General features: G+C 31.7%; 1 protein-coding gene across 1 annotated transcript; it reads right to left on the bottom strand.

The window, feature by feature from the left end:
* Nucleotides 1-1198: 1198 nt before the first annotated feature.
* On the bottom strand, nucleotides 1199-19048 carry Sec23 (transport protein Sec23). The gene is made up of 13 exons (XM_088233816.1): nucleotides 18922-19048; nucleotides 18506-18801; nucleotides 17027-17282; nucleotides 11525-11832; nucleotides 10584-10858; nucleotides 9521-9663; nucleotides 7564-7703; nucleotides 4858-4976; nucleotides 4374-4527; nucleotides 3259-3410; nucleotides 2037-2211; nucleotides 1745-1900; nucleotides 1199-1356 (listed from the first exon to the last, which is right to left on the bottom strand). The coding sequence occupies exons 2-13, from the start codon at nucleotides 18782-18784 to the stop codon at nucleotides 1243-1245; spliced, it is 2271 nt and encodes a 756-aa protein (XP_088089942.1). The 5' UTR covers nucleotides 18785-18801; nucleotides 18922-19048; the 3' UTR covers nucleotides 1199-1242.
* Nucleotides 19049-19308: the final 260 nt, after the last annotated feature.

Here is a 19308-nt window from a genome sequence, read left to right as displayed (position 1 = left end):
AAGTCATCATTAATTACTGTTATTAGATAACTTGATATTGGTACTATCTATCTTTATTTTCAATTTAAACTTATTTTTAGCTTAAAATGACTGCTTTCAGTGTTCGTAGACCACCGCTAAAAATTTCAAGAGCAGGTCGCCCTGTAATGGTTAAAAATTTGACCACCCAAGCTGTACTATTATAACATAATGTTCATAATCTGATTTCTGAAATTATCCCGATGCGGTCCAGAAACTTTTCATTAAAAAATTATAATTAAACAATTCATTTCACTATTTATGTAACTACATACATAAATGAAAACCTGTTTTTTAAGCTTAAACAACTTTTTTATATTGACCAGTCGAGTTTCATAACAGGCATTGCCATTTTGACGGGAGGCTAAATATTATTTACAAATAACACCACCTACACCACCTACTGCCTCTGCAAAAATGTCGTGAAATAGCGGATATAATTTATTTACTTAAAATTGCCTCTGGTTCAATTGACTGTCCTGAACTACTTTGCAAACTTTCTATCAATGTTCCTTCCAAAGTTTTAAGAAATAACCCTCTTCTTCACATACCTCTTGTTTCATCTAATTATAGGCAAAATTCATATTTATGGCGAACTTTTAATAATTTTAATGTAATAAATAAATCATTTAACATAGATTTATTTGCAAATAATCTTAATGACGTACGGCGTTTGCTTTCGAAATAACTCGTAGTATGTTTTCTTTTCTTTTAAATTTACATTTAATTACTATTCATTTTATGTTCGAGAATCTTCTTTAACTTACTGTGATGCTACTTGTGAAAACCTGTAATTGGCTTATTTGTTTTGTTATATAAATATGAGATAATTATAGCTGTTGGTTATCCAAATAATTAAAATAAAATAAATAAATAAATAAAATAAAGACAGCAATTGAAACTATGATTTTAGGTCAATTTTAAATTGACTAGATGCACGGAGAGGTGTACACTCTTCTTCTTGCGGTGCCTTGTCAGGTCCCCTCGACGTTGGCGATCCCTACAGCGAAAGCATCTTGGTCCTGCGCTACTCTTATATTATGCAGCCAGGACAACTGCTTATTGGATTTACTTGACTTACTAACTAAGATTAAAAACAAATGAGTTTGATTTTGAAATGTAGAAAAAAAATTATTATTAATCAACTTCTAAACCAAAACAACGGATAAATCAAAAATCAATTTAGTGTTTGAAATTATAATTTAGGATACTTGATATGAAATGCTAATTGAATAAATTACTAATGATATATTTACTGTATGAAGAACTTACCCCCCCATAGGCGTACATGTTGTTGTGGGTCTGAGATGGGTTCACTTTAGACAAAAGGAACCGAGCCTATAATGAAAGCAGAAAATAAGGAATATGTTTGTTATGATATTTTGATAATATTGATGTATTTTGCAGATATTTTTGTAGAACTCCATAGCTAATCATTATTTTTTATGTATTCCGATACAGGCGGAGTAATTTCAAAATTACAAAATTTTAAAAAGCATAGCACTGAAAATACGATACATAAAAATATATTTAAAAAAAAATTGGCTTAGTTGAATAGTCTACAAATAAAAAAAATAATTTTAAAATCCACTCAAATAAGAACTTGATTTAATATTGAGTTTCTAATTTGAATGGAATTCTGCAAAAATAAATGCCAATTGGATAAATAATTGGGAAAGCACTTGACAGAGCTGTACAATAATATTATGCATGGATATTTGTTTACCTGTGAGCCACCCTGTTCCGTGTCGATGTATCGAGGCATAGGGAACCTAGTCTGAAGAATTTCCTGAGCGTCGTCCACAGGAGCCTGCAATAGTTGCTTCAAACTCTCATACTCCGGCATGTCTTGATAGCGTAGAGCTCGCCATTGAGCAATTGTCTGGAATAAACAATAAATTACGTTGAATTCTATACAGTATGGAGATTTAAATTTTTGGATAATCACACAAAAAGATGAAAAAATAAGACAAAAAATGATTTAATGCTGTTTCCCATTCAAATAATATTGTTAATACCTCTCCGTGGAAGATGAGAATTTGGAAGAAGGTGTCCATGAGGAGTATCCTATCAGGTTGTATGGAGCTGGTATCCAAGAGGACGGGTTCTGGTGGACCATTGAAGCTATAGGCATACAGAATGGGCTGAATCATAATGAGGGACTGGGTGAGATCCTCTCGCATCAGCATGTGCCTACAATGAAACAAACACATATTTTTACAACCATTGTACTTCCTACATATTCTGTGTCCGGACGGATAAAAGATACAGTTTGTGGCTAGGGAAATGATGACTGTATTTATTTGTTCAGTAATTTATAAATAATAAAAAACAGGTAGGTATACGTACTATAAATCATTTTATTGATTTAAAGTGAGTTTGTGTTGTAGACTCACAAATCAGAGGTTCGAACTCCACTCTACCACAACTTGCAATAATTTTATAATAGTGACTTATTTAAAAATTGTTGAAAATGGCTACGGAAATCTAAATATTAAGATAATTCATAAGAACATTACTCTTTTATAGTATAGTATAGCAATATTCACAAACATACATATTATGAAAAGTAAAGGTGTGTGTAAAGTTTGAATTCCTCGACTTTTGTCTGTGATTATTTCTTCTTGAAATAGTAATAATTGAAGTACAATATGTATAACATAATGTACTTTTATTGTTAATATGTGCAAGGATCTCCCCATTAAAAAACAGCTGTTCTTTTTAATTAATATATTTTGTATACATTTTGGTTTCTTAGGACAAATTTTTGAAAAACTATTCTTTTGAACAGTCTGTTTTTTGGTTGGCTGGAAGATATTGCTTTTAGCAATAAGTCAGCCAAAGTACTTGAAGATTTAAATAAATATATGGAAGGAAGCAACATTAGTGTGCATTTAGCACTGATGAGAAAAAGCTTCTTGTTTTAATGATTATCTAGCTTTAGTATTTCATCAAATAAAAAATATATTAAAATTTAATTCAGTAAAATGCATTTGAGACTACTTTTTTTCAATTTTAATGTCGCATTTATTTTTTGACAATAAATTTACAATAATCATATTTTTAATAATAATTTTCATCAAAATAGTGCATGAAAACTTTTGCAACATATTATTCTATGAAACATAGACTATTTTTTCTTAAGCAAGATAATTTAATATGAAACTAAATAATATGAAGTAGTTATGATGTAAATAGACTTGTGATCAATAAATATATATTTATGATAGTATTCCATACCTGTAGAAGCTGGTTTCATCGGGAGAGTTGTTGAATACTTGCAGGAATTGAGATCGTCTCAAATGATACATAAATTGAGGATACAGACTAAAGTTCTCCGATAGCCGGAAACTGTTTGGGTCATCCTTAGCGTATTCACCAAACTTCTGGCACTGAAAATGAATTTAAATTTTTATTAAAATCATTTTTTTACAAATGTTGAGAACCCAGTGTACAAATAATCATAAGACACATAGTTTTAATGATTTAAAATCTTACTAAATATAGGTTATATTGAAATTACTACGAAAAGGTAAAATTTTTTTAGTGTCTTTAATTTATCTTTATTGTAAAAAAACATTTGGGTAAATTAGTTTTAAGTTTATTTTAAATTATAAAAACATTTTTGACTTCATGGTGTGACATTTTACGATATTTAATTTATAAATTTGTATAAGACTTGTGAATTTAATTATAATTAATATCATTTATACAAATTTATAAATATAATTAGTTGAATTATTAAAAGCTTAGATTATTTGAAGATCCAATAAACACAAATCATCCTTATTTCATGTGATAATAACGAATGTATGAGACACGCTGTGATTGGTGTACCAATGCAATACCCTATATACCATTAGATGCAGCTAAAAGAATAATGATGATGATATTACATAATAAATCCCTTATGATTGTCCTTCAGATTTTTATACTAGAATGTTAGATGATTTAAACATTAAAAAATGTAATAAATAAAATACAGGGAAATTTATTAAATTCAAGATAATACTTGTAAATGATTACATGATATGTGTAATCAAGGACTTTGGGACATGGCATCGGAAATCTGAGAGTATTTTTTACTTCGGTAGAATTCATTTTAATGCGTAATGGAAAATTTGGTTATAAAAAAACAATTTTTCTGATCCCAACTGATTTCAGCAATACTACGGTGGTTCCGATAGTAAGTAATTTTATAAAAATAGCGAGGTTCGAGATAATACAATAGAGTTACAAACAGAAGTCTCTAATCGGACTTTATTACATTTGTTTTTAATAATGTATCTTAGGATTAAATAAGTGTGTGTTGACTTTCCAATAAAAAAGTAATTATTTAGAGATGTATCTATTACCAGTCGAATGAGCATTCGGTCTACCCAGCGGAGTACATCGGGGCCATCTTCCTGCTCAGCTCTGTAGACAACCAGGCGCGCCATCACCACCGCGGCTGCTTCCTGATCAAACCCGGCGCTAATGTGATGGAGGTTTACTGCCGCATCTCCCCAGCTGTAAATAAAAAATTGAAGATATATTTCCAAATTTGACTCTGTTAATAACTTAGATACTTTTATTTTATTTGTATTTTAAAATTAAATTAGATGCCCTTAAGGCTTTTAAATATAAATTATATAAATCATAGGTACATAAACTACACACAATTCAAGAAGTATAGTATCAATAAATAAAAGAATGTACAGTATTTTGAAATACAGTATGAGTATAATACAGTACAGAGTATGTCCTACAATGTATAAAAAAAAACTACTAAATTAACAAATAATACTTATAGAAATACAGTATAAAATTTGAAACAGGTAGGTTTAACAGGGGACATACTTCCTAGCTGCCGTAGTCACCCTGATCCTCCTCTGACCACTGGAGTGTTGGTACTGGGTAATGAGCTGAACACATCCCCGTCCACCTTGAGGAACGGGAGCCGAATGCTGGTTTACCACCTGAAACAATTATTCCGTAATTAATGTCTATCTGTCAACGTGTTAATTACCATGAGACTCACCGGGGACTCACTATTATTTTAGGGAGCTCTGGGACCCCACTGAGTAAAAACATGGTACATTTATAAAATATTTTAAAAATTTAGATTTACTTATTTACTTCAATGTACCCCACCGTAATTTGCGTACCGATGTAGGGAATTTAAGAACCCAATTTCTGATTCTTTTCTTAATGTTTTCATTCATTAATTTGTTTTATACATCAAATTATTACATTAAACTTTTCACCCCTAAGTAGTTTTTGATTTTTTCCTTTTTTTGGAAACTCCATGTATAAACAATGGCACAAATTTATACCCTCAGGCAATTGTTATATATATATAAAAAATGTTATTTTATTGGTACAATGTATTTACAAAAATAAATGACAAACCAACATTACAATTGATTACATATTACAACAGAGATGAAGAACATTTTAGAGAAGATAATATAGAAGTCTAGGCATCTAAAGGGCTTATGACCTATCATTGGCTGGTTTAAACAACTCCCCAGGGAGTTGAATCTAGTCCTTGTCCACAAAAATTTGGACAAACTCAAAACATTGTTTATAATTCATTATTTAAAAAATTAAACGTAACTTTCCCTTTATTTTAATTTTTTTTTTTTTAATAAAAAAGAAATGTTAGCGTTCTTATAATTTACACAAATATTTCAATTTTGGTGGCCATTTTCAACGAGTTGTAAATAACTTACTATTAGAATATAAAAAAACAAGTTGGGGTAGAGTGGGGTTTGAACCTCGGGCCTCTGGCCCGTGAGTCCGCAACACTAGCCACGGGACCACAACCCGATTTTGTCTTCTATATTTTGTATCTATTTAATTTTCACATCATAGGTTTCATAATATATTATAAATTTAGAATACGCCTATGTGGATTTTTTTGTTTTAATAAATATAGTGATATATGTAAAAAGAAATGTATTAAAATATAAACATAAAAAAATTCAAAAACAATTGAACAAAAAAATATTGGAAAAAAGTACTTACTTGCTATCATTAATATAATATTGAAGTTAGTAAAGGAGTAGTAATTTTACACAATGAAACAGGTGACAGGTCTACGCAAAACTGATCTCCGGGAATATTTTTTTTCGAACTAATTACTTCAAAATGGCCAAAACTACTAAAAAACTTACAAATATGTACCAGCAGTGATTTGTTACAATAAATTAATTATCATATAAGAGATATATGAGTTATTTTGCACCAGGACAAATGTTTACTTTAAGGGAGCAAAGGGCTAATACTAAGTTACTTTGACTGTCTAACTGGGTTAGTAACTCTGTTCTAAGACAGTCAAAAATACATTACTTTACTAGCCAAAAACAAGACATGTATGTGATAACCATCAATCTATTATTTTTATTCAATTTGATATTATATATTTAAAACACTACCACACATGTATATGTATACATATTTTTTTGGGTTTTTTATTTTTTAATTTATATGAACCCTCTACAAAATGTAGGCAGGAAAAAAATTAAATTCAACATTGGCCTTTTAGACCCAAGACACAGAATTATTAATCTAAAACCGTAGAATTAAGAAATGTCCAGAAACCGCATACGCACATCAAACAGAAAGCGACTCAACTACTCATAAATGAGGAGGTTTACGTTTTGACCCATTAGTTTCTTTGTAGACGCCGCTCAGTACGCAACTCCTGATTTGAATTCAACTATGCCGTGTTGTGTCCTTTTAAAGTGTAGAAATACTGCTAGGATCTTAAAGAAACAGGATGCAATCACATTTCATGTGTAATTAGCAAATGAAAGTGTATATAACAAATAAATTACTTAAAACTTAAATTATTTTTCCATCTGTCAGATTATCGAAGAAACAAAATGGAAATTTCGTTAGTGTTGCCAGGGTAGTATTTTTTTTAACCCTACTTTGCTGATTTTATGAGAGAATGAATGAAAATTGAATCTCGGATTAAACAACTCTGGTGGACATTTGACCGACATTATCTTCAAAACATCAAATATTATTTAACATGATATAAAAATATCCGTTTCATGTAAGATAAAATTTGTTTTATATTTTAAGTTTAAAGTTCATTAATTCAATTACTCTTATGAAATGACCCTTTACTTATCTACTCTATTGTGTCAATCAATATTTCCGCGTGCACAATAAAATTTTAGAGAAATTAACAGATTGATTTTTTTTACCTCACATTTGTGTAATGATTTTTTTTTCCCATCAAGCAACACTACCCGGCGACTTTACGAATGTGCGCGGCGATAGTGAGGCATAGTGAGGGAATTATTGGACACAGTCCGATGTATTCAAATATTATTCTACGCTCCTTCTGGACTATTCTTAATTCTATGCCTAAAACAAAGGACCCGTGAAATCAGCGACTGAGCATAATAAAACTGATAGCAGGTATCAAAACTAGTTTTTGGTTATATTAAATCATTTTGGAAATAACTCCTCTGGGTAAATTTTTGTTTGGACAATTCGCCTGTTTCTGTGCTCACGAAGAGGTTAATAAAGAGCCAGCAAAATTGATACCTCAAAGAATAACGCCATGGTGGAATTCGGATTGAACGTGCACAATTTCCACTGGCAAGTATTTCCCATTCCCATCTCTTGATCCGATACACACGGGCTCTTCACATTGAGAGATACACAGGATCCAATGCCACCAGAAACTGAAACCACAATTTCATTAAAAAAATACAAATTCGCCATTCAAAAAGGAAAATGACATTTATATTAACAGACATTATTATATCATCAGGTTTTAAGTATTTTATTTTTGTATTTTCTTCATTTTTATTACAATATAGTATTACTATTAGTATAGAAAGTTTATTTATATATATTTTTTATTTTATTTTATTTTATTCAGAAAACATACAGTCATACATAAGTATTAAAAACAACAATTTTTTAACATAAAAAGACCAATTAAGTTTTCATAAATTATGCAAAAGATATAAACATTAAATGTGACAAAAAAAATAATAAATAAGAATTTCAAGTGAGAAAAGAATAATTGTTGACATTTGCGTTTTCCATGGAGGTAATAAATTAAAATAAATTAAAATACCTAATGTACACTCCGAGCCATCCACGCACACACATGAACGCACATATAAAACATACACAAACATATACATTACATGCGGCACATATACATAGCATAAACCACTCAAGATGCACATTCAGCAACTGTCCCAAATAATCGACCCCATGAAGAAATTTTCTGTACAAATGCAACGTGCAGTTAAAAATGTCTATATCAATACTAAGTCCATAATAATTTCTACAGGTACGTCTAATGAATGAATTCGAGGTATAATTGTTATTACAAGTTGGTACAAATACAATATATGTAGCTTTAGCACAGGTATTTTTGTATCTAGTGAAGCTGCGAGGAATACTTTCTTGCAATTTTTACACGTCAAACAATTATTTTGCATTGCTAGAATGTACTTTGATTTTTTTGCCAATAAATGCTGTATTTCGGCACTGAACTGAACTGAAAAAAAAGAAAAAAAGGACAATGCCAAACTCGCAAATCAGGAAATATTATGTGGTTTTGAGATATTTAATTACCCTAAAACTCGAAGTTTCACGCCCTGTGGGACAAACGCATGGCACGCATGACATTTTGGTGTCAAACTTGTAAACAATGTTTCTCAGAAGCGCAGTTGACGGTCATAATGTTTAAATGACATGATGCCAACTGCGAGCTGTTGTATGTGCTTAATTAAACCCAAAAATTATAAATGAAAACTTGTATTGAATACGTTGATACCTTTATCATCAGTATAAATATATATTATATCGTAAAAATCAGCTATAAATATATATTATGTTATTCGCGACTTGTAAAAATACCCTATTATCCCTAATATTATTTATCTCTTCTGACTTCTCTCTATGCAAACCCACTAACCAGTTTTGTGCAAATTTATTGAATTCATTTCAGGCAATGGTCAAAAATGTATTTTTAAATAAAATCGAAATTATAACTGAATTTATTATTATTACAATCTAAATTTGTTGCAACAGAGAGGGAAAATAATTTTTGAGAGGGGCATATGTAAGTCTAGACATTTACAGGGCTTATAAACCTGTCATTGGCTGGTTTAAGTGGCCACTTTACACACTGTGTAACATTCACCATTCCGCCCATGTTTAAACATCCACAGTTCCTCAACTCCTCCATGTGTCGACTTTTGTGAAGAAGTGGCCACTTAAACCAGGCAATGACAGGTCATAAGCCCTGTAAATACCTAGACTTCCATATTCCCTCTCTGGTGCAACAAATTAAGATCGGAATAACTCCCTAGGGAGGAAATCCAGCCTGTCTGCAAACATTTGGACATACTCAAAACATTGTTTATTATGCCGCAAAAATTATTACATAATTTGCTATTTTATGAAGACTAAATATTATAAATTGTTAAATGAATTTAAACATGTATATTTATGTACGTAGATGAATACGGTAACTTACTCTTCAACTCTCGAGAACACTTGACTTCAAGTGTACCATTGAAAGCCATCTTGTAATCTCCTTTCTGATCTTTAGCAAATACTCGCTGGAATGTCTGTTTGAAAAGAGATGAGTTGAATGAATCACCCATCACCATATGCCCACTGAAACAGACAACATTGATAGAAATACTCGACGCCAAATGGGTAATCATAAACTTCAGTTTTGTATTATTGTTTACTAAGCATTTAATAACTCTTCCTAACTAGTATGTTGCTTTCTATAGAATAATATGTAAATAAAATATTATAGTCTAAATATACGAGACTTGTGGATGGAACGTAATTTCCCAAAAGCAATAAATTGTCATTTTAATTTTAAATATTAAGGCTGTACTGTGATAAAAAAGAAAGAATTATTTTGAATGATTTTGTTTTTACAATTTTAAAACGCCATTTGCCAAAAATAAAGTAAATAAACATTAGATAAAAACAATAATTTTTCAGATAAAACGTTTTTAATAAGTTTTGTAGAACTAAAATGAAGAGGAATTTGTTAGCAGTCTTAAGGCTGTAGTCTAGTAAAATGCACGAAAAATAAGGAAATCATAAAATTTTGCCATTTTCTTTCAAAATCGAGCCATTAAAAAAAAAGTTAACGCATTAGATAAAAAAAAAACATTTTTAAGGTATTTCTGTTAAATATATGTACTTAAAAGTTTTATATAACTAAAATATAACTATTTTTCAACAGGCAGATTACGTCTCTCAAAATTTAGACTAATCTTAGGTACATTGGTACTCTTAAAAGTAAATAAGCAAAAAAAAATCTATTGATTTAGAGTGTTGAATTGAACAGGATTGAAAGTTATTAAAAGAAACTTAAATTTTGGTGTTTAAAAAGAAATACAAGCATTTTAAATTAACACAAATTTTGGGGTATTTTTCTTAAATTATGGGTTAAGTTATGACTTCATTAATTGTTATAAATTAAAGTAGTTTACAGTAATAATACTTTTATATGGGGACCAATGAATATTAATCTGGTCAAGAAGTATTTTTAATAAAATGAAAAAATAAATTACCCGGTAGAATTACAGCACTGCTTCATTTCCAGAAGACCGGTCTGGTCCAAAGCGCAGGAGTATATATCAATGGCATGACCATTGGTAGCCGATCTCATCGCCAACGATTCATAATGCTTGACAGCCTTCTTCATGTACTTGGCGTTATCTTTGTGGATGTCGTGGTGCGACCTGATTGGCTGCTTCAGCTCGTCGTTGACAACCTGGCCGGGGCCTTGGGAGCACGGCCCTCCGAGGAACATCATGATCCGGGCCCCCGTGTTCGGGTACGCCACCTATAATGTTAATAACATTAAAATAGGCTGTGTTAATTGCATGACTATGGAATTAGTCTTTTGATGACTCGTTTGAAGGGCACCGGTAGTCAGGTAATCCTTCGAAATAATGATGAGAAGCAATCAAATAATGGTAAAGGATTTTTCTAACTAGATCGTACAAGAGAATAAACAGATTATGTAATTAATATTAAACTTATAATAAAAGAAATTAATCAATGAACAAAATAAAATTTCAAAAGACATTCGTTTGAAAATGCCCTGACAAGGCGAACCAACTGTCACGAAATTTTTGTTTTTATATTTGTAAAAATAAAATAAAGTGTTCAGTAGACGCAGATCAGTGTTTGATTTCTTATATTAAAAGTTTAATTATGGAGTTCTACAAAATAAACACCAAATCAATCAATAATTAAAATTATGTAATAAAAATTTGGTCACGGGAAATAATGAAATATCTGACATAAGCCCTCCATATAATTTGCCAAACTCACAGTTAAAGGGGAAATGATAGCAGTAGAGTTCAATTTAATTAAAATCCCTGTTTATGAAATTGCAATTGAAAATAAAAAATGGTACTCGATGTTTGACAAAAAAATGTTTTTTTTTGTGAGGGAAAAACGGTATTCGGGAATGTGAAGAAAGTACTTTCATTGGGTACGCTACCTCGAGCAGCCCGACGGCGAGACTCAGCGCGACTCCGCTCGATCTCAGGGGCCTCTTGCCCACCCCAACAGGCCACGGGTCCCGGCCCAATTCTCCTATCATGTCGGTGAGGGCCATGTCACACTGTCTCACGGGCTGGAGGAAGCGGTTGGCTGGCGTTGTGGGGGCAGGCCCTGCCGGGGGCGCCCTTCCCGGCTGCTGGGGGGCCCCCTGAGTCACTCGCCCGACACCGAGTTGCTCTTGAATTTGTTTGCCAGTCAGATCTTTGGTCCCTTTGAATACAAAGCACTTAGAAATGGCTTCGGTTCCTGAAATATTTAATTAATTAATTAATGTATCAACCTTCTTACCATAAGTGATTAGCACATCATCAAAATATTACTCTGTGATTCATGAAAATTTAAATACAATAAAAATTGATGTTATTAAATTTATAATATACCGTAGAGGAAATAGATTTTTGAAACTGAATTTAATACAAGAATGATGCCTCAAAGTGTTCTATATTCATGTACGCGGAATCTTTTATTTTTAATCATTGGTGGTTCATTAAGCAATCTTCTAGGATACAAAGTGGGCTACGTGCGAGATGTCGAATGGAAGATTTCAATCAAACTCTTGGATTGTATTTGAGTCTATAGAACAGACTAAAAACATCCACGCGAGAGTACATAGTAAGCATGCTCATGACCTACCTACAAAACGTACAGTAGAGCCATGAAATAGCCGATCGCCACAACTGATGATCAACCAACAATTCGGTGACCCCATAGCTCCACAACTAGACATCCAGCGCTCGGATACCTCGGATATATTTCCTTCAATCCGTCAGCACTTAAAATCTTCTTGGGTTATCCCTGATCGCTGGACTACGGAGTTTTCATCAGGTCATGATAAATTTAATGACAAATTATTTTTTTTTTATATTGCTGATTCGTGCGGCTGCTGATTTATTTATTTATTTATTGTGGATAACTTATATAGCGCCATTTTCGTAATAAAATACCTCAAGGGCGCTTTACATGGTGATTCTACTGTTAAGTTAATTTAATTGAAGCTTTAAATTTGTAATTTGATTAAAATAATTTATTTTGTTGTCACGTGCTACGGATTTATTCAAATGATTTAGAGAACAAGTGGGTTTTAAGTTTTTTCCGAAACATCACTTCACTTTCACAGCCTCGCACCTCTGATGTACTAATCAGTCTTCTGAACACATCTTGTGGTCTTGTTCCTTTCCCCCTCTCTATGGTTACCAAATGGAGCTTCTCGCTACTATCCGTGGCCCTGTTATAGATCGGATATACAGATCTGGTGGCTTCCAAAAAGAAATTCAAGGCTTTTAAAAAGTTTTGTAATCATTTCGGCAAATTGATCATGTTCAATCAGTTCAAGCACAGTCAGTGAAGAATTCACTTCCCTCTTTTCTCAATCTAATGAAGTGCATATTATGTTCTTCTGGATTATCTTCTTTCAGCACAAAGATGCTAAGGCTACCAGATTACAGAGAGTTCTTTAGGGCTGCTTTTCTCGATCGGCAATAAGCAACTTTTCCGTTCCAAAAAATTGACATGAGAAAAAATTACAATATCCAACGTAAGACCTCCATATAATTTCCTAAACTCACAGCGAAAGGAGCATTGAAAGTTCAGGTATTTGAAGGTAGTGCCTTCACTGATGCATGAGGATCCATATGTTCTAATTCTTTACTATGTCAAACAACAGTGAAAAGATACTTACTTATATGATTTTTTTACTATATTAATTCATTTCCTTAGATCGGTACAAGAAATAAAAGATTTTTTATCATATTTTCATATAAATAAAAATTATTATTTTTAAGAATGCATAAACAGATTTATACATTTTAACCCCTCATAGAACTCGTATTTTGTGTTGATTTACATCTTGCAAACCTAATTAAATATTTTCTTTTTTAAGATAATAAACCTATTGCATTTGAAAAAGTTGAGTCTTATCAACCAATTTACGGTATTACGATACTATTGTGACATAAGACTTATTATTAACATAATAGAAAATAAATATCTCAATTCTGGTGGTATATTTATAAACAACTTTGGTTCTAGGTGACCAATAAAGGGTTAATGCATCGTAGAACATGTAATATATTATAAGAAAAGGAAGGCTTAAATCTTTAAAAATGAAATTTTCGGTATTTAAGAGTAAAAATTATTAAATGAAGTAGATATATCGTTATCTAATACCATCTGTATCAATAGAAAAAAATATAAAAAAGATGTAATAATTATCTACGTATTCAATATAAATCCAGGTAAACTTAGAACAAGTGTGGCTTAATCAAACAGAAATAATAATATATCTACGTGTAACAATGTCAATAATATAATACGTAATAAAAAATTATCTATAATGCATTCCAAAGCAATATGTAGTAAATCTGACAGCAAAATAGGGTATTTTCACGTTTTTTTTTTATTTTGCAAAAAAATAGGAAAAAAAATTACGATGGTAACTGTACAGTTTTTATTTTTTTATGTCCACGCGTTAATTTTTCAGAGCGGTTTAAAAACGTATACTTTGAATTGGCGCCAAAACGAACATTCGGATGCCGTATGGGCTTGTGACGTCACGCGTTACGAATTTGACTGACCGTTCAAACAAATTCATACGAATTTGTAGCCTACCTGTTGTTTTTGTTGTAATCGGTTGTTTTACACTGTTTTAACTAATTGACGCGCATAAAATGTCTTTAGTTATAAGATACAAGTACTGTTTAGTTCCGATGTGCACAAACACTACGGTGAAGACGCAAAATAAAGCTTTTTTGGCCATTCCTAGTACCTAATGAAAAAATGCAGAAAAAATGGTTGAACTCATTTGAACGTTATGAAACGAGATGTTAAAAAAAACAAACCACTATTCTTTTTTCCGTAGGTTTGTTCAGTACAAAATACTATATTTTATGATGTAGACTGCAGACTATAAACATTTACTAACAGTAGATACTGAAATTAGCACTTATAAAGCTTGACAGGTACTACAATACTAAAATAGTTTATTCTTTGAACATTATTGTTTAAATTTGTATTATATTTCTGTACTTAGGTTACTTAGTTTAATTTGTGGAACTGTTGGTTTTCCATATGAATAAAAAATAAAATTACTAAAAAATTTCTGTATGAAAACCTACCTTATTTATTTGTGAAATTTATTGCATTTACAAAATGGCAACTGACCGAGATGCTGGACAGTGTTCACACTTGCAGGGATCTATTATTTCCTAGACTTCATCGCAAATCAACGTCACCGAGTACGATTTGGTTCTAACTTTATGTTCTGCTAGGGTGACTCGACCTTTTACCATTCAAATATCACCCGCCCGTTTTATTTGAATGTAATCTATGGCATTGTCTCCGTAATTTACCCTAGCTGATATATTAATAAGTAAATCACATTTAATAAAAAAAGGCATTAACACGCACTCGAGCCACAGAGATGTTTACAAGCAATGGTATTTTATGGATTATGTTGTGTCAAAGTCACGTTACTTCCCTTTTGCATTAAATGTACGCGAAACAATATATTTATAGTACATGCAAATAATACAACTATTTAAATGAATACATTCTGGAAGCAAACATTATATATTTGCTTACCTTACGGCCTTTACATTTCTATACTCGGAACTTAAAAAGTTTGTATTGGATGAGAAAAAAATAACCATTATGATTATATCTATTTTGGGCAAGTTATCGGATTTTCCTCGTAAAAAAACAATTTCAGTCATAATGCTATGGATGTTTATAAATGAAAAAAAAAAAAAAAACAAAGGAAAAGACGAAATTTAACTATAAAAAACAAATGAAAAGCCACAAGCCGCCCGCGTCGTAGTATCTCAGTATAGAATTTGAGTGAATGTAGGATATATAAGTCACGCGTGACGTCATCAAACCTTTTGGCTAGTTACGGGCCGTTTTATTTCTATCAAACTTTAAATAGGAAATTATAAATGAAAACATTCGTTTCAGATTTCGATAGTAATATGGTTCTAATCGTAAAAATATTATTTAAATACTGAATACATTAAAAATCATATCCCCAGTTTATGAAAATACCCTATTGTTAAAAAGATTCCCAATGGCAAGTCATTAAAGTTGATAATTTGACAATAAAAAACAGTTTTGAAGTAAACAATTGAATTACTAAAATCTTTATAGACAAGTCAATTTATCAATATTGATAGATATTTCATCAGAAAGTGAGAACTTTTTTAATCATCATCATCATTCCGTTTCGGTACCTAAATTGGTACACCAATCGCAGTGTATCTTGATTATTTTTTGCTACATGAAGGTAAGATGATCAGTCTTACGCTTCAGGTACAAGTCCAGGGACTATGAAATATTCTAGTGTGAAAATACTCTTTTAAATAAATATTTCATATCAACCATGCCGGGAATCGAACCCGAGACCTCTCACATGGTAGGCAAACGCGCTGACCATTACACCACGAGGCCGACAAACTTTTTTTTAATGGTTATTTTTTAAAAATTACATAATCAATATTTTATAATTTTCATTCTGATAAACTATCGACTAATAGTTTGTCATGGGATGAACAGACATTAGTGTTATTAATATAACAAGAGAGTAAAGACTAATATAATAATATCTAATTATGTACAAATAAACGAATAAACATGTATTGTTCTGATGTTATGAAAAAAATTTGTAATCATAACTACAACTAAAGCAAAAAGAAATAAATTACAAAATAATACAAAGTAAGACGATATGTATCTTTTTTGAGTAATCTGATGTATATTGGAAACCATTGCAGGAGCCATCTTCAATGTAAACTGTGTGTTTTGTAGAAAAAATATGTGTTTATGTATTAGTTTTTTGTACCGTGTTGCAGTTGGCACATACCGTGTAATTTTTGTAGTGTGTAGTGCCGCAAACCATGTTGATTTAATTTCAGCTCACCGTCTTTGTTTATGTTATTTGGATGTTTATGTAAATACATTGTAATTAATTGTCTGTTTTATTATTTGTGCGCCGTAATTTCTAGGTTTGTGCAAAATCTTTGGTTAGAAAGCAAATACGGGATGACCCAAAAAAGATACATATTGATAACAGCGGCCGTGAAAACCTAAACACCTGTCTCAAGTGAGACGAAACAAGAAATCACACAAATAACAAATGAAAATATTTCATTAAAAAAGTAAGATTATAATAAATAAATAAAGAAAATTTCTTACAAGTACCACTTTTGCAATAATAACATAATTTTATTTCTATCGAAACACCACCAAGAATATGGAAATCTAAAAATCCACAGGGCTTATGACTTATCTGACATTTATTATTGTAATTATTGCAATCAAACAACTGAACACAAATTAATGAAAAAGAGATGAGAGATAGAAAAATAAAAAAATCATCCATCGTTTTTTCTTCACCCCCGAATAAAGAAAAGCCCTTTGAAGATAGTATTAACGCTAACTGTTTAGTTACCTAATTCATGCACGAGGACCATTCTTCCAAATGTGATGAGGCCGATGAGAGCATTGGGTGGCATCAGGCTGAGGGACATCTGAAGGGAGTCCTTGAGTGCACCGAGTTCCTCCTCATCCATACAAGTGTCCACCACTAACAGGTAAATAGGGGGCATCGCCTGCGCCCGAGTTATCGTGTACTCTATGGTGGAGAAGCTGGGGATCAATTCCGCGGGTTGGTGCTGCTCTGAAATCGCCGCATATTGAGGTGGAAACTGAAAATACAATAAAATTATATTTATATTTTTTTATGAAAAAAATATTTCTGTACCCACAGTACAAAAATACACTGGTACTTTCACACAGCACAAAATAAAAACATTTGAACATTAATTTAGCAATTTGTAATAATAATATAAATGTATAAATTATATTAGGACTATAACTTAAAAACCAGAATTTTTAAGAAATTTGAGCGTTGATTAAAGAAAATCTTGTACAATTCTGTTATTCAAAGTATTGTCCATCAGAAGTTACAACATTTCCTCATCTTTCTGGATATTTGTGGATGGCATCCCAAAAAACCGGTCATCTTTTAAATCAAAGAACGAATCGAGCCAATTTTTGATGCCTTGAACTAAAGTAAAGCGTATTCCAAAAAGTGCATTTTACATCGAGCGCAACAAATAGAAGTCAGAAGGCCAATCTGAAATAGTTTTTAACGGGTTGAGCAACATGTGGCCGAGCATTGTCATGTTGGAAAATCAATGTCTCGTGTCTGGTCTCCCACTCTGGCTCCCACCATGCATGTCAATGATTTGCTACAGCATATACACAAGTGTTGACATGTAGTGTCGAATTCCGGTTTTAAGTTATAGACCCAATATTATTCGTTTTTGGAATTCCCTACATCTCTCTACAATTTCAAGATGATTTGACCGCTTGTATGGCTCGTTACCAAGAATCAAACAAGGAACTCACAAGAAAACAGTCTCAGAGATCCCATAACCAAATTTTTGTTCAAACCCAGTGAACTCAAAAATTAGATGGAAAAATTACACGGCCTCTGGATATCTCAAGCAATGAAAGTGGTGTTGTACCCAAATATGCGTACTTTAACGGGTATGCCTTTTGTCTGATAGTGATAGCTAATAATCTTTTTGCGATTTTTAAAGTAATTATAATAAATAAATAGTGAGCCATTTTGTATTCTTAGAAATTCCGAATTGATTTTTATACAGTGAAAGTAATTCCTTTAAGTATTGTTATTTTTGAGTATACTTCTTTTAATCGGTGCTGCGTGGAACTTATCCACCGTGTAAAAAGAGGTTTCGGTGTAATTAAAAATCATGTTTCCTCAGAATGGGACATCTCAGTGATGAGACATTCATTTTTATATTTGAAAACTTTTAATGGTATAGTAAATAAACATCGATATATTTTATTATTCAATAGTAGGTATACTAAATAAATATAAAACGATCAGTATGTAACTTACCGGATTTCTTTGAAAGCAAAAGTTGCAGACCCATAGTTTGGCTCTATAGTCGACCTGACACATTGGATTCAATATTGCTCTGCAGGTATTCCTGGTACACAATACAGGATCATATTGGATGGGGGGCAAGTCGGGCCTCTCTTTCAGGGGTTGGTATAAACATGCCAAGGGAACGACCAATCTGGTGGCTTCGATCCTACTCGATGGCCAGACATTCCACGTAAACCGAACACCGTCTCGGTCTTCATTTTGTTGAATAAACTCTTCGTAAGTCGTCATTTTGTCACGTCACCAATCTACAACGAGTATCATTACAAAATCAAAGTACACAACACAGGGATTAATTAACGTTTGTTTTTTAAATATTTATGTGACACTACAAGTTAAAATTGATTGAAACTTCCTTTAAAACATACCTAAGACAATGACAAACTTCTAAGTATATCGATTTATTTTAAGGCCGCATTTTAATACTTATTTCAATAAAGAACTACTCCTATTAGCGAACTGTCGGGCGGCGATTTGGAAAGATGTTGGAAAGAGAACTGTCATTTGGGCCACGTCATGTGGGGAAAATAAAACGTAAACGAATGGAAACACTAAGATTGAAGTATCTACTTCAACAAAATAAAATAATATTTCGTTTTCTTACGTAGATTTCATTCAGATAATGATACTTTTAAATCACAAAGAGGAGTTTCTAATCGGGAAAATAAAATTTCAGTGTTTTTGTGTTTCTTTATTTAAAAAATAAGGGTTTGAAATATTTGTTTCCGTATGAATGAAAAAAAATTAAGCAGGGT

The sequence above is a fragment of the Micrasema longulum genome, unplaced genomic scaffold, assembly GCF_059751315.1.
Source record: "Micrasema longulum isolate JH-2025_06_02 unplaced genomic scaffold, ASM5975131v1 h1tg001149l, whole genome shotgun sequence".
Lineage (NCBI taxonomy): Eukaryota > Metazoa > Arthropoda > Insecta > Trichoptera > Brachycentridae > Micrasema > Micrasema longulum.
Note: the sequence above shows the minus strand (reverse complement) of the source record. Positions and strands in the feature narration are given on the sequence as shown.